At 34.8% G+C, this 17,163-nt stretch overlaps 1 protein-coding gene across 4 annotated transcripts in view; it reads left to right on the forward strand.

Moving 5' to 3' along the window:
* Positions 1-17,163, forward strand: part of WASHC3 (WASH complex subunit 3) — a 55,266-nt gene that overhangs the window by 16,903 nt on the left and 21,200 nt on the right. For 2 of the 4 annotated variants that reach the window (XM_034987723.1, XM_034987724.1), the window contains exon 5: positions 199-309. The exons of 1 other annotated variant lie outside the window; for it this stretch is intronic. In XM_034987723.1, the coding sequence (XP_034843614.1) occupies positions 199-309 (111 nt within the window). The remainder of the gene's footprint in view (positions 1-198; positions 310-17,163) is intronic. One more of the 4 variants, XM_034987725.1, reaches the window with a different exon arrangement.

Raw genomic sequence — 17,163 nt, forward strand, 5'->3', positions numbered from 1 at the left:
TGAAATCATATTTAAGGATTTGTAAATATTTGGAAACATATATCCCATAATTAAATTATTGGTTTTTAAATTTAGAAATATGATTTTTTTCTGATATTGATTGCTTTAGAATTATAAAAAAGATACATCCCTTTTTAAGTAACATAATGGACCCCTTCTGTGAATTGTCTAAAGATTTACACGCAATACTCTCTACAGCAGAACAGTTTACAAGACTCTGGACCACAGGAAAGTGAAGTAACACCAGAAAATATCTTAACTGTAGCCAAGGATCCAAGATATGCCAGATATCTCAAAATGGTTCAAGTGGTAAGCTGATTTGGTCTGTCTTCTCTGTCTAGCAGCCTCATTTGAAATTCTTAACCCTAGAGGTTTCATTGTTATTTTTTATATCTGAGAAAACTGCTAAACCGAGTGACCAAGTTTTCGACCCTCTTACTTCTTTCTTATGTTTAATTAATGCCCTGATAAAAAGTAAACAGAGGTCAAATCTTTCTAGTTAAAGTTGATCTCACACTTCAAATTAACATAGTTTAATATAAATTTATGTAAATTTTTTTGCTTTACATAAAGTTATCAGCAAATCTTGGATGTATCAGAGGAATGAAAGTGGACTATTTCTTAAATCATATGGCTTTAGCTTAATTCCTGTATGCTAGTACAAATAATGAGTTTTGTGTATATTTATTCTGAATTTCATCCCTCAGTGGTTTGGTCATAGAAAAGAGCTTAAGTCTCTTGGCCATTTAGGTAGAGCTTTTAATATTATATGACTTCAGAATTAATTTTTTTTTTTTCTGAGAAATCATTACATGGTCTGATACCAGAAGTTAATTTCTTTTCATTTTGATAGAAAGTCCTGTTGCAGTGGTTGAAGGACCTAGCTCTTCATCATTTTTTGGTTAATTAAAAAAATAATGTATTTCTAAAATTCTATCAAGCAAAAGAAGTACTAATATTAAAGAAGAACAGTTTTGTTTTGCTCTCCATGATATTATTTATCACAATAATTTAAGAACAAATACTATCTGACAGAAAGAGTAGATTAGTTCATTTAGAAGCAACAGAAATGACAATGGGGAGAAGAAAATACATTCACTTTTCCTGGCTGTCAGAAGAAATGAATTTGTCACTTTCAAAATTCTTTATTGACAGCCAAAACCCTGGATTCTAAGCTTTAGAAAAAAATAAACCAGACTCTGAGATGAAAATATATAATGTTCTTTTATAAGAATAAAATAGGGTTAGAGTATGAATTATGATAAATAAATTTTTAAAGCTAGAACCCAGTAAAGCTCTGTTAAGCTTAAAATATGAACTGTTAAAAAAACTGTCTTACTCTTTCAAACAGAAGCGGAAAAGTTTTAGAATGACTCTGGAAGACTTTTTATTTAGTCTTTTCTTGACTAACATATATAAAATAGGAAATAGGAACATCTACTTGATGATATCTACAAGAATGCCGTGAAATCTTTGATAAAAGACTACATCTTAGGATAATTGTTATATTAATACAGTGCTTCTGACTTTCTAAAAAGTTTAAAAACTCTTATTTTCCTTTTCAGTATAAATTTACTGTCCATTTATTTGACAAATATTTATTATACACTCACTTTAAGGTACTATATTAGGAAATGTCTAGATTTATTTAGCCAGCTAAGGTTCCCAGACATCACTTGACATTTTTATTTTTGTTGTTAATTAGACAAATTCCATTGTTTTTCAGAATCATAAATATATCATGTGTGTGTGTGTAAATGACTCTTTAAATATTCATTTTTCTAATCCTATGACTTACCATTTCATGAAGAATAGAAGCCAAAGTCCTTCACAAGCCTATGAGATCCTATACAATTTAGCTCCCCTATTACCCTTTTGATCTCATATCTTCATTTACTCTGCTCCAGCTCTCCTAGCTGGTTTGATGTTCCTTGAATAAACATATAGACAATCTCCTGTCTCAGCCCTTTACCTCAGCTATTCTACCTGAAACACTTTTTCCCAGGTATCTTGATGGTTTGTTCCCCTACTTTTTTTCATATTTTTACTCAAATATTAACCTTCTCTTTGACCCCATTCCTTTTACCTCTTCCCTGCTGTTTTTTCTTCATATAACTGGCCAATAAGATATAAAATACTACCTATTTTACATACTTTGTATATTTTCTATCACTAAAATACAAACTCTATGAGGGTAAGGAATTTTTTGTGTACTGTACAATTCCTAGAACAATAATTGGCAAATAGTATTTACCTCTAAATGAAAATGCCTACATTTTCCTCTATGCCATTTTACCTTTTGATAGGTTTTGGTAACAGATTTATTTTTTACACCAGCTCAGTGGTTTTCAGACTAAGAAACATTATCAAAACATGTTACTGATTCCTACCATACTAAATAAGAATCTCTAAAGTTGGGATTTGGAGCTAGAGCATATGTATTTTGAAAAATAGCTGTTTTGATTAAGAGCTATTTAAAAATATTTTACACTCTATATAACATTAAAATACTTTTTATTTTAAAACATTTAAGAAATAATAGCTCTTGTTTTTGTTTTTAACTATCTAATTCTATGGCATTGCTTGGCATTTAGCTTCAGTCTATCCTTTTGCTTGGTGTTACTGAGTATGAGTAGGGGCTCAATTTATTCTGCTTTAGACCTTTCCTGTTTTTAGCCCAATTTTCATTATTTCAGTCCTTTGCCTCTCTTTTGCCCTTGGTACGTGTGTTTCTAATTCCTAAACATTTCCAAGGTTCTGGAAGTGCTACTTCTTTGTGGTATCCCCTCTTCTGGCACATGGATTTGGCCTTCCTTTGCTATGCTAAGTCCTCAATCACTCTTTTATCTGCTTTTAATTTCCATGTGTTATGGTTCATACATGCTTCTTAGTCATTAGAATTAGTGTTTGTGTTTTATTTCTTTTTGCCTAATTGTTTGAGGGTAATTTTCCAGAAGAAAAAGGGGAGCAACATCTTTACACTGCCATCCTAAAAGCTTCATCCAAGTTTCATTTAATTTTATTGTTTTCAGTTTATTGTGCCAACCTGAATCCCAGAATCTTCTGACCCAACTTTTGTTTCCTTCTGCTCCCTATCCTGCATTTCATTCTTCAGACAAAACCACAAACCCTTCTCAATATTAGTTCCATACTTTTCCACTTCTGAATCTAGATTCCCCTTCTCTTGATTACTACATGTCCAAATTCTACTCATCTGACATGTTCCTATGAATACTTCCTTCTGAACCCACCAACACTTAAAGCTAGAAGTAATATCTCCCTTCAGTGATCTGTCCAATCACTTAAGTTTTTTAATGGAACTTAACACGTCATATCTTGTTCTTTGATCATTTATATTTTTATTGCCCCTGTTGAAAAGGAACCATGAGAGGAAGTATTGTATCTTGACTCCTCGTTGCATTCTCTTTGACATCTTACCCATAAAAGGTGCTCAATCAATACGTGTTGTATATACTATTTTATCCTGCATATTAACTCTCCTTCCCAGTTTTGTGTCACCTGGAAACATTTAGATATATTACTGTTTCTTCAAGTCACTGATTTTAAATGTTTTGTGGGACCAGATCAAGAAGAGACCAACTAGAGATCTCCCTCAAGGTTGATATGAATCTGCCAGTCATTGTTCTTTGGATTATGGTTATTAAGTCATATATAAGTCCACTATTTTTCCTGTTTCCTAAGAATATCATGAGTAACTGTCAAAATATCCAGCCACAAATGTAGTTGCATGTTTGACAATGTCCAGGATTGTCTTTCCTTGGCATGATCACTACCAGAGTTCCTGTTATTTCTGCATCATCATTCAATTTTGGCTTTTGTTTAAATTTATGTATGAAATAGTTAAATCAATTCCCTTCATTACATCCTTTATCTGTTGGAGGATAAAATTTTCAGCCATGTGACAAGAATTTATCAGATGCTCTAATTTGAGCAAAATAAAGCTGCCAGTACATGTGAATAGCTGATGTCCCCATCATGGCTGTATCTTATCCTTGTACTTGTTTGCAACATGTTTTATGAAAGCCTGATCTAAATCCTCCCATCTGGTTAGGTTACCAAACTCCATTTGATAATACAACTTTTGCCTTCTTTTAGCCTCACTTGACCAGGGAATTGGGGGGGTTCCTTTATCCCATGTTCAAGAATCTCCATATGTGCATATTTATGTATATTGATTTATAGGTATCTTCCACTTTCCATTGTAAAACATTGTAAGACATTCCTTTCAAATGCCAGCTCCCATTCATGAATTCCTTTCCACTAAGTGTTAACAGTCCCTGAGATTTACTTATTTTGATATTGCAGTTTTGCTCTTTATAAACACATTTTTTTAAGCTCTTGGATTTGTTTTCTATTTGTTCATATTTCTCCTCTTAATTACCTGCTAGTTCTTCCACTCTGTTTTTTCTCCTATCATATTATTATTACTCATAGTCTTGCAGTTTTAACTGAAGATTATTTTTATTCTTTGATTTCAGTTTAAAACCCCTTGGTCATACCTATGTGGGTCTTGTTAAACATAATCTTTTGGTTCTTCTGAACTACTTAACACTTTTCCAGGAGTATAATCATTTTAGTGTCATAAGTCATTACCTAACATGGTTCTTCGGCAGCATCTGCATAGCTAGTTGTGTTTCCTATATCCATATCTTTACAAAACTATGGCTTTAACTGGAAGAACAGATGACAATACCACCTTGCTTTAGGAAAGGCCTCACAGTAAAAAGAGTTGTTCAAGGCCCATTATAATCTGTATCATTGATTCATTCACATTCTGTCAATGATGTGGGAAGAATCTAGATAGTTTTGTATCTCTATACTTCAGGAGAGTAAATTGCCTTCCTGTTTTCTGTTTAGTCTTCTAATCAATTATTCATTCTGCTGAGGTGGTTTAGTTCCTTGAGTGTGACTGAGAACAAACAGGATTCAGAGGGATTAGATAGAAAGAAAATCGAATTTGACCACGTACTATATGAAGGAGCCTAACCCCAGCTAATTTGAGAGGGTAGCTTCATTAGAAATTGCCTTATCTATATTGGAAAGTTTCACTTTCCCAACATAATTGTAGATTTTTATTAAAATGCCCAATTTTTCTCAACCTCAGAGGATGACTAAGGTTTCTCTTGTTTGCCCACTACTAAAAATTTAGTTTTGGGGTTCCTGGGTGGCTCAGTTGGTTAAGCATCCAACTCTTGATTTTGGCTCAGGTTATCTCAGGACTGTGAGATCAAGCTCCACATTGGGCTCCTCACTTGGCGTGGAGCCTGCTTAAGATTCTCTCTCTCGCTCTCCTGCTACCCTTCCCCCCCTAAAAAAAATTGGTTTTAGTTACCTAGTTTACATTAGTTTAGTTCTCTAATGTAGAGAAAGACCAATATCTGCATAATCCATCAAGTGAGTTGTACTTCGGCTATTAATATGATCTTGTCATCCATTGTACACATTGCTACATCTTATAAAAGCTGAATTTTAGAAGCCTAGAATCTGGAATGTAAGGAATTATTTGTATTGACAAAAGAAAAGGTAGAATGGTCTCAAAAATACCTGTCTTTCTGAAAAAATCACTATATACCAACTGTATAAAAATCTCCTAAAATCCTCCAAATAACCATTTCTGTACCTCAAAAGGAAATTAACAATGCCATAAGTTCTCTCACCTCTTAAGGTAATTGCCTTTATATTTTTGTCACTTAAAAATATGAGTTGCTGCTCCATAAGCAGAGTCTTATACCTGTAATTCCACTTATGTTGTTTCTTATCTTTTACAAAGTATAGTAGTCTTCCCCTCAGTGTCTTAATACTTACTAGGCCCTCAACCCTCTTGTAATCTATTATCTTGCTTCCTTCCTGAATTATTATCTAGACCGTTTCATTCTCTCTAAGACAGGGAGTAGACAACTATTTCACAAACCCTTTAAGCTTCTTCACTAGTATAAAAGCTTGAATTTGCTGACTATCCATGTAGCGATCACTCACTTCAGATAGACTTTAAAAGTCCTACAAATTACAAATACAGATTTTTTTAAAGATTTTATTTATTTATTTGAGAGAGAGCGAGACCAAGAGAGCGCACAGAGGGAGAGGGAGAAGCAGACTCCCCATGAGCAGAGAACCCTACAAAGGGTTCAGCATGGGACTGGATTCCAGGACCATGAGATCAGGACTTGAGTGAAGGCAGACACTTGACTGACTGAGCCACCCAGGTGCCCCTACAGATTTTTTTAAAAATGTTTAGGCTTCCTACATATCAGGATGAACTAGTCTTTTTTTTTTTTTGGCTTTCTTTCTAAGCTGCCATGCAAACTTCCTCTTCCTGAGTCCTAGCTATCTCCTGGAATGTACTGCTTTGGTATTTATTTGCCCTGCTTCACTTGCCACATACCTGCAAATCTGTTTTAGAAACTAGGCAATTCATTTGCAATGACATGGATGGAGCTAGAGTATATTATGCCAAGTGAAATAAGTCAGTCAGGGAAAGACAAATACCATATGATCTCACTCATATGTGGAATTTAAGAAAGAAAACAGATGAGCATATGGGAGGAGGGAAAAGAAAAAGAGGAGAGAGGGAAACAAGCCATAAGTGACTCTTTTTTTTTTAAGATTTTATTTATTTGTGAGAGAGAGAATGAGAGACAGAGAGCATGAGAGGGAGGAGGGTCAGAGGGAGAAACAGACTCCCCGCCGAGCAGGGAGCCCCATGTGGGACTCAATCCTGGACTCCAGGATCATGACCTGAGCCAAAGGCAGTCGCTTAACCAACTGAGCCACCCAGGCGCCCAAGCCATAAGTGACTCTTAACAATAGAGAAGAAACTTAGGGTTGGTGGAGGGAGGTGGGTGGGGGGTGGGCTAAATGGGTGATGGGTATTAAGGAAGGCACTGGTTGTGATGAGCACTGGGTGTTGTACGAAAGTGATGAATGACTGAATTCTACTCCAGAAACCAATATTGCACTGTATGTTAACTAACAAAATTTCAATAAAATTTTAAAAATAAAAAAACAAAAAAATAAACTAGGCAATTAAAACTGCTTAATTATTATAAACTTCTTTGAACAGAAGCCAACAGAATCTTTCAAATGTCACAAGTACCAGTTCACAGAGAAATAAACAGTACCTTGCTTTTTGGTCTCCATTACCTTTTTCTGTCACTCCTACATTACTACCCTCTGTGAGATATAAGAATAATTACATTTCCAAAAAATAGTTGTTTCTCTGTGACACAATTTGAATGCCTAGGAGTACACCTAGATCTTTATTCTACTTCTGGGATGCAACATGGTAGAGTTTCTTAGCCTTGTCATACAGTCCTATGTGACCATGGTCATCATGTCACCTCTCAAGGCTTCAGTTCCCTCATACATAAAATGAGATCTGAAGTTCCGTCTAGGTTTTTGATCTATTAATTGATCCCCAAATTTGGATCTCATTATTAATGAACATTCCTGGAACACCTGCTGGCATTTTCTGATTTCTTTTTCCTTTTTAAGCAAGTTTTACACAGGATTTTTCAGTGAGTAATAATGTTGTGTTCCAAATGTGGCAGATAATTGATTCTGATTTAATGTTTCTTGTCATAATAGTGCAGCACAAGCTTTTACTAAATTACATATTGCTTTTATAACTTAACTGGAATTGTGTACACAGATCACTTTTCCAACAGTTCTCCCCTTTTTACTGGCAGAGCTTGGTGAATCCTTTGCCAGTAATAAATTGTGCATTGGGAAAGTCCGACTTCCACATTAAGCTAATGACTTGTATTTTTTGAAACCATATTTGCCAAAACAGTCTCTTCGGACACTTGGACTTTTTTAAAGCTCTGTTTTCTTTGGCTGGCTTAAAACGTGAATTGAATAATTTCCTTGGTTTTGGTGGTTCTGATGCATCTGTTGCCAGCAGTGGATGTTGGCTTGGGGAAATGTGACTTCCATTACCTAAGGATGAAGAATTAGTTCATCATGAAGTTATGCACCTTAGACCTGGGAAAAATAATCAAGTACAAGTAGAGTACTCTTTAGGTAAGGTATAGTTTTTGTAAGAGTAGTTAAAGGCTTTAAAACCTTGTTTGGGATATGACCCCAGTGTGACTTCCTATGTCTAGAGAGTTCCACGGTAGGTTCCTCATCACTGATCAACAGTGTAGTCAAAAGGAGGAGCTGCTGGTTCATATGTAGTTGGAGTTGTGGAAAACACTAGTACAGATTTAGTTTAACAACTATATGATATTTCTTTTTTCATTGATTTTTGACTCTGTAAGTATTATAATATTAACATGTGGTTAGTTTCCTTTGTAATATCTAAAGTTTACTGCTCAGTATCAAGGTCAGTATTTTTTGAGTGCATAATGGTTGTAGTGCCATGGACAACTTTCTGTGGTGTTTTAGCATCACACTGTCCATTGAAGATAAAAGCTGTATGTATAATGATTGATTTCCTACACATATGAATGTGGATAAAGATGGATAAAGAAAAGATACAAGTGAGCAATTTAATTAATTGCACAATTTAGCCAACTTTGCCAATTGGAAAGGGAAAATATTCTGTTTCCCATCAACTAAATAGTCAGCCATGTCCATTTCACTACAACTAAAAGAGAAAAGTAAAGCTTAGCAGAATAGTAATTTTGAATTGAGGTAAATGGAACTCAAGAGACCACAGTTATCCTCCTTCCTCTACATTCATTTTTAGATCAGATGCAAAAAAGATTGGGTAGAGATTTCCCCAAAGGCAGAAAACTGTGACAATTAGACACCAGTTGGGAGCCCTTGAGGTGTTACCTGTGCTTTTCCATAGCCTAAGTATCTGGAAAACCTAGAAATAGGTAACTTTGTTGTGTTTTTGGCCCAAGGAAAAAAAATTACTTATTCTCTGCTAAAGTCAGTGAACTTAGCCTCTAAGGAGACCATGTGTGAAGAATTATCATGCCAGTTTTACTGGAAAGTGTTTCACTCACTTTCCCAACAAGATTATAGATTTTCATTAAAATACCCAATTTTTTTCAGTGATTTCAAAATCACTTAGGATTTTTCAATATTTTGGCTGCCTTTTGAACCCTCCCCAAGTTGCCTGGAAAGTTGGGGAGCTCAGAGCCAGCCATACTGTGTACACATTTAATGTTGAGAAGTATTAATTTAAATGGTGTATTTGCCCTTTTGTTTATTCTTTGCTATTTTACTTTTCTTATATATGTTAGAGAACAGTAAACAATAATATTGCTAAGTTCAGGTTTTAAATTTCTTGCTTTCCTTGATATATTTGTTTTCCCGATTTCTCGTTTTCCTTAGAATACTGAAGGAAAAACATGTAGTGGGCAGGTACTACTAAGTTAGATGGTTGTTGATATCCATTTGGTAATAATCTGTGCACCTACCTTATCTATTCCCCATATATTCTTTGCTAATGCCACTTTGCCATAAATATATAGCTTAGAATATTTTACTACTGATACTACATATTTTTCATTGTAGTTTTCTTTTTTTATTTATTTAATTAATTAATTTTTCTATTATGTTCAGTTAGCATATAGTACATCATAAGTTTTTGTTGTAGTGTGCAATGATTCATTAGTTGCATATAAGGCCCAGTGCTCATTCTTACACGTGCCCTCCTTAATACCCATCACCTGGTTACCCCATTCCCCTACCTGCCCCTCCCTTCTGTAACCCTGTTTGTTTCCCAGAGTCCAGAGTCTAGTCTCCTTTTGTGGCAATCATTTGCTAAGAAGATGTTGATTTGGATAGTCTGTTTCCAGAAACTAGTTGTTTAACCGTAACTGTTTCTATTTATGGTACTTACAGTCTCTGGAAAAACACATTTTGAACTGTGAACTGTGGGAGCATTTAGAATCCTCAATCATATTTAAAGAATAGTCACATACCAACAAGCTGATGTACACAGAAGTCTGTCTCCCTTAGAGTTATAGGAGGATATCTGGCTGCTGTAGACTTGAATTTTTTGTTTCTTAATAATATATCAGATAATTAAAAATTAAATTAAAAATTTAAAAGGAAGATTAAATGGAACATAACATAATTGAGAATACAAAATAATCTTTTAAAAATAATTGATAAGGTAATAAATTTAGGATGTTAAATTTATTAAATCAGTTTTTCCTAGGTATAAAAGTATGTATGAAAAGAATATATTTCTTGGGGCGCCTGGGTGGCTCAGATGGTTAAGCATCTGCCTTTGGCTCAGGTCATGATCTCAGGATCCTGGGATCGAACCCCACGTCAGGATCCCTGCTCAGCAGGAAGCCTGCTTCTCTCTCTCCCTCTACTGCTCCCCCTGCTTGTACTCTCTCACTCTCTCTGTCGAATAAATAAATAAAATCTTTAAAATATATATATATATATATATATATATATATATTTCTTTAGGAATTTATTCGCCATGTCATATTTTTGTGTCACTGGTATCATAACTAAAATAATTTACCTAGGATTGCCTGTCTGAAGAATCCTTTCAAGCCAAAACATTTAATTCTTTATTTCAATTTATTTTGTGGAGTACCAATAAAATGTACTTCATCTGCCTTAAATTCACTGTAATACCATACCTCTGTATGCCTCTCCCCATAAACGAAAGAAAAAGGAGTTAAGCAAACACAGAGGAGGGCACATTTGGAGGATAAGCTTAAGGTAGTTTTAAATTTCATAGGAATCTCCTTTAAATGATATATAAAATGGGAACCAACAAAGACAGGGGCATTTAGCAGAAAAATATTTTTAACTTTAGACTTCATATCTTTCATTCCAACTCATTTAAACAACTCTGTAACTCTTTAGAAGTTGTGACAAAAAGAACAGTACTCTACTATTAAGGTTCTTTTTTTTTTTTATTTTATTTATTTGTCAGAGAGAGAGAGAGAGAGTGCATGCGCGCGCACACACACACGAGTAGGGGGAGGGGCAGAGGAAGAAGCAGGCTCCCCACTGAGCAAGGAGCCCGATGCGGGACTGGATTCCAGGACCCTGGGATCATGACCTGAGCCAGAGGCAGGCACTTAACCAACTGAGCCACCCAGGCATCCCACTGTTAAGGTTCTTAAGGAAGCTTTTGAAGATACATACTAACAATGACAGTTTTTATACTTGCTGAACTGTGTGGTATAGTTCTTTTACTCTGATCCAACTATAATGTTTTAGTCACCCAACTTTGATTTCTCAGTGCCCTTTTATCTTCTTTGCTACTAACCACTCTGCCAGAAATAAGGGACCTCACAAAAAAGTTTTCCAAAGTTGTGAGGAGGAAATAATAGTGATGTAAATTAAGTAGTTATTTACTCAGATTTACTCTTTTCAGAAATATTGTGATTCTCACTTTAATTATAAATTTGTCTAAGATTATGGGTTTACCACTGGGAGGAAAAGTAAAAGACCAGAGAAGCCAATGAGCTATAATAAGGAAGTGAGCTCATCTCAGGTGGCAGAGAAGTGTCTTAGTGGTTTTAGAGACCATCAACTTAAGGAAGACATTTTTTTTTTTAAGATTTTATTTATTTATTTGAGAGAGAGAGAATGAGAGAGAGCACATGAGAGGGGGGAGGGTCAGAGGGAGAAGCAGACTCCCCACTGAGCAGGGAGCCCGATGCGGGACTCGATCCCGGGACTCCAGGATCATGACCTGAGCTGAAGGCAGTCGCTTAACCAACTGAGCTACCCAGGCGCCCTTAAGGAAGACATTTTAGCAACATATTTGACAAGGATCTGAGAGCATAAACATTCATAATGGGGTAGACAGTCCTGGTGTGGAAGATAATTTGTCGTAAATGAATCATAGAGATGTAAGACATAATACTTCATTTGTAAGGTAATATTTTGCTAAGGATTGTTTTACAGTTTAGAAAAAATGCTAGTATGTTGACTGTTTTAAAAGGAAATAGATTTCAAAATATTAAATTTTATTGAGAAAGATTAGTGAAAATTATTTCTCTACTTGAAGATATCTGCATCTTAATACTGCAATTTTAAAAAATATGTTCAGATGTAAGTACATCTTACCATAGTTTTTCATAATATAAGACCATCCCAACTTTTCTTGTTGTTTTCCTAGCCCAAGTTTACAAATGACTTTTATTCATTTAGTTGGTTAGATCGTGTCCTGATGACACACTGGTATCAGATTCAGGGCCCTTCATTGTGGTTCTATAGCCACGTGGAATGGCTAATACTGATCCTCTCTCTTTCGATGGGTACCTATGGATCACTAAGGGCATTGAATGAGGCTCATGACACACCAGTTCAAACACATTACCACTATTAGAAAATTAGTTCAAAGTGACTTTGTGGTTTCAATCAGTAGAATCATCTTTATAATTAATTACTAAGAATTCTATTCCTTATTGCTTTTATTACCTTTTTGAAGATATTTCTTTAATTCTCCTTGAATAGGTACATAAAATAATACATTTTCAAAAACTGAACAGAAGGCCATCTGAACTTACTACACTTTTAATTTTGGTAGTGAATTCCAAAATAATTTGTAATAGAAATTTTTTTAAGGTTTTATTCCTGGAAAGTAGAAACATAGTTAAATTTAGGAAATTTTAATGAATACATATTTCAAAGAACAAATATCATTTGAATGAAATGTATAGCAAAGCTGTAATTTAGCTGAAGTATTCATAATGGCAGTCTAGGATTAATTAGCCTATCAAAACAAGTCTTTAAATTTTAGATAATTATTTTTACATTATAGTGAAGGGAAGAACATGAGTCTTCCACAGCACCAAATTACTCTTAAATCAATGAATACTTGAGTAGCTACAAAATGCAAAGAAAACACTCAGTGCACCATGATCACTACACCTAATATTTATCATGTTACAAGAATATCCAGGGGAAAAATCAATCACATGGGGAAATTGATGTGGTTCTATTTTGAACTGACTCATAACAATAGATCCTTTACCTTTTGAAATAATTTCTTTAAAGGTTTTTCTTGGTAGACATTTAAGTTAACTTTAGTTCCCATTCCTAAAAGGCACATGGGGTATTGGCTAATGTATTTATTTTTATGAATGTACTTTACCAGTTTCCTGGGGTCCTAGTCATGACCAGCATCATTTTGTCCATTTTACAGTGATTTGTTCCTTCATCTTTAAAGGTATCTTATGGGCACTCAGTGAGAAATACGTTCTCACTGTAAAACTTAACTCTTGAGATAATCATTGAAAAAGGAAGAATTTACTGTTTGCTCCATATAAACCACATAGCACTAATCAAGATATGTGAACCTCTTTTTTCCCCCGCATATTTAGGTTCAAATCAGTGACCCTTCGTGGCAACAGTATTGGAGTTAATATCAGAGTCTAGCATTTTCTAAATCTATACAAGTCATTAGGAATAAAACTTCCCTTTTTTTAGATAGCCATATTCATTTTACAGTGATTAAGAGATTCATTTAAATTAATTTTGTATCCCTTCACAGAAAACTTCCAGAAGGAGATTGTTGAGCATGTACTTGCTTTTGTGGTAGGATTTGTTCTGTAAACATTTAGTATCTATTATATAGAATCTTTCACCTGAAGATTTTATTCTAATTCTAGCACTCTACTTAATATATTTCATAAAAGGAAGTAAAGATATTTTTAAGATAGCGCTGTTGAAAATCAGAAAGCAAAGAAATGGTTGAGTCCGTTTCACTAAGTTAAAACTTAAGTAAACAACCTGATTAGAGGACTGGTTGCCTTTTTTCCAACCCATGGCATCTATTCAACTCGTACTCATTCCCTCTCCCTGCAAGTAAGAAAAGTACTATTCACCTGTCAACTCAACAGATGTTTTTTTTTTAATTGTTGACCTATGTAAGGAAAAAAAACTTAATATTTTGCATCTTTCATAACTGAATTGTTGTGATTCAAGCTCAAACTGAGAGGAGAAACTAAAGTTTAAGGAGCAGCGCCCGGCTAGCTCAGTCGGTAGAGCATGAGACTCTTAAAGTTTAAGGAGCATTTTTTGTTACTTTAAAAAAGAAAAGTCATTTATCTCCATTAGATTGAGTAAGGGTTTCCTCCCCCTTCTAATCTAAAACTTTGGGAAAACTTCAACATGGTTTATAAAAGAATTCAGTAGCTTGTCTTTCATTAACATAATAAATGTAAATATTGGCATCCTTCAGTTTTTGTGATATAAGAAACTAGTAGTAACTGTTAGTGTTGCCATCATAATTTCATTAGTGTGGCTTCTTTACACACTTTCTCCAGTGACGCAAATACAGACGTGATTTTTTGGAACATCAAACTTATGGTTGCCTTCTCTCTTCTTCATTACTTATGTTGGACAAACTGCCATTATCACTTGCCAAAAATAATCCCACAGTTCAGTAGACTTCAGTTTTGAGGTCTCTCATGTCCAACTTAGACCACCAGTAGCTTTGTCTCTTGGAGATCAGAAATTGGACACTTCTTTTTGATGTTTAACAAACCTGACTCTGTTCCTTAACCCCTAAGGAAGAATATATCAAAACAAATTTTCTAAGCAACATCTCTGGAAACATAGCAGCAAATCCCTTTGGAATGCATCCTTTGGAACACAGTCCAAATTATTTTTGTATCAAGCTTTATGAGATTTGTATTAAGGTGATGATAATATTAAAGTCTCTACTAGGGTAAGATAAGTTATTTGTATTTTCTTTTGTCTATATCCATATACAGAAGTCACTAGTCACCAAATTTTGGTAATATCTGTATTCTTGTGCTATAAACAGCTTCAAGAAACTAAGGGTAAAATACGGAGCTTACGTATTTAGGTTTCGAGTATTATACTGTAACCAAGGCCATGAAACTCCTGTTAAAATAGGGAGCTTATCTAATTCTACCAACTTCCCTTTTCCCCATTACTCCCTACCCACTACCTCCCCTCACTACCACCTCATACACACTTTCTTTGCTATATTTTAGGAAATGTTTTTTTCAACTTCATTTCTCCCTTCTGTTTTCTCGGCTTTGTAACTTATTTGTATAACCTTTCCAATGATATCCTGTGGACTATGCTAAAGTATAATAAATAAATCACATAGTTGAGTTTGTAGAAAGACCTTATACCATCAAACCATAGTTAATAGAAACTGAGAGGCCTTTTTAAAGAAAAAAAACATAAAACTCTGCTCTTTTTCACATCTCTTTTACAGTCCTAACTTTGCTTGTTATACTAAATAGTTAAGTAATAGTTAAGTTTTAATTATCAAGTAAAATTCCCAACCTTATCTTTCAAGTATCAACTTTCTCTTCCACCATTAAAATTAAATGCATTTTATTATGAAGTAATCATTAAGTGCATTTTGTACTTAAGAGAAAAATCTTTCTCTCAAGTCTTAGTTCCAGAAAATATATTTTAAAAGTGGTACAGTTTTAAATTCATGCTTTTTGGTTCCAAATATAAGTGTCTGTTCATATTGGATGCCCCTAAGCAAGTAACAGCCTTTTTTCTTTTTTCCTTTCATTTATCCTTAAATTCATAAGCTAACAAAAGATTTTATCTTCCACCTTTTTTGTCTTCCAAACCTACCGTGTTTCACTTTTTAGAATTTCTTGAAGTTTGTACCATGAAACTATTACTTTCAGGAGTATGGCTTTGAAGAGAATTATACAATGGTATTATTTATTTTCATCTAACATTTAGGATGCATTTAAGTGTCCATAACTTTCTGAGTCTTTTTTTTTTTTTTTTGAGAGAGAGAGAGAGAGACCCCATGGTGGGGGAAGGGGGGAGCAGAGGGAGGAGAGAGAGAATCTTAAGCGGGCTGCACGCCCAGTGCAGAGCCTAACGTGGGGCTTGATCTCACAACCCTGAGATCATGACCTGAGCCAAAATCAAGAGTCAGGTGCACTTAATTGAGTGAGCCACCCATGGACCCCACTTTCTGAGTCTTAATAGCTTGCATTTTATAAATTTATGACATAACAGTTATGAAGATGAATGTATAAAAAGGGCCTGTAAATGACAGTCTTGCCTTTGCTGCCTCCCAGGAGAGAGTCTTCCTGGTAAACTATAAATTTGAAAGACAGCCTTGTTTTCCCAACCTCCTTTAACCTAGCAAGCTGTAGAGAACTTGGACTTTTCTCCTCCGAAACCAAAATAAGAGATTATGGTTATAGAAGGCATCTTATGACTCCTTTGGTAACTGTCTTTTCTGGACATTTTTTTAAAAAAGTAAGAATTAAATTTTAATACATTTTCTGATTTTAAAAATGAAGATCATAGTTAATAATGATCTGAATTTAACTTGGCAAGATCTGTAACATTTTTGTGAGAGATATATGGTCATTAACTTTGAAGATTCTTCATATTGAATTTATTTGATTCTCACGTTTTTACGTATGCTTGCCGAGATTTAAATGATTTTATTGGGTGAAATATAAAATAAATAAACATTTTGATGAAGGAGATTATCTAGCAAGTATCTCTTTGTTCTTAAAAATATGTTTGAGACAACTTGTGTAAAATAGATTATTTAAAGATTTGTGTATGTTTATAAGTCTTTGTCTTTTTCTTTTTAACTAAAACTTCTGTCCCATCTTTAAGACTCACATCAGCAAGTCGTTTGCGGATCTTTAACTCAGTCTGCCTTTCCTTGGGTCTAACATTACCATTATGGAGGCCTCTGTTATCAATTGCATGATTGCACTGTGTTTATCTAACACATCTATTAGACTACTCCCTGAGGGCAGGGGCTGTTTATGTCTTTTCTCAGCATAAAGCACTGTGCTGCCATGGTGATGTTAAATATTGAAGGTGTGCGATTGTGATAACCCAGTAAATTTGCTCCTAAGATCCTTGAGACCAGAAAACACATGGGACAACTGCAAAAGAAAGCAGGAGAACCTTAGTTGGGCTGGTGCCCAGAAATTTCAGGGTAGAGTTCTGAGAAATTGGACCTGGAACATTAGTGCTCCTAAGGGGCCTCTTCTATACCTTGGGTTCAAAATTGAATATCACACAACTGGCTAGTGACATGGAACGCCTGAAGGGAAGAGTATGCAGCACCGGTGGAGCAGTGATGGAGCTTTTTCCCGTGGGCTCTGGCTCGGCTTACCCCTTCTGCCACATGGGATGAAGAGATATGACAGAGAGGGTCCCAACTGTGTGTACAGCCTTTTAAAGCACAGTGATTCCACTTTTGAAAGTGATATAATGAAG

Source organism: Mirounga leonina, unplaced genomic scaffold, assembly GCF_011800145.1.
Source record: "Mirounga leonina isolate KUSES-001 unplaced genomic scaffold, KU_Mleo_1.0 Mir_418, whole genome shotgun sequence".
Lineage (NCBI taxonomy): Eukaryota > Metazoa > Chordata > Mammalia > Carnivora > Phocidae > Mirounga > Mirounga leonina.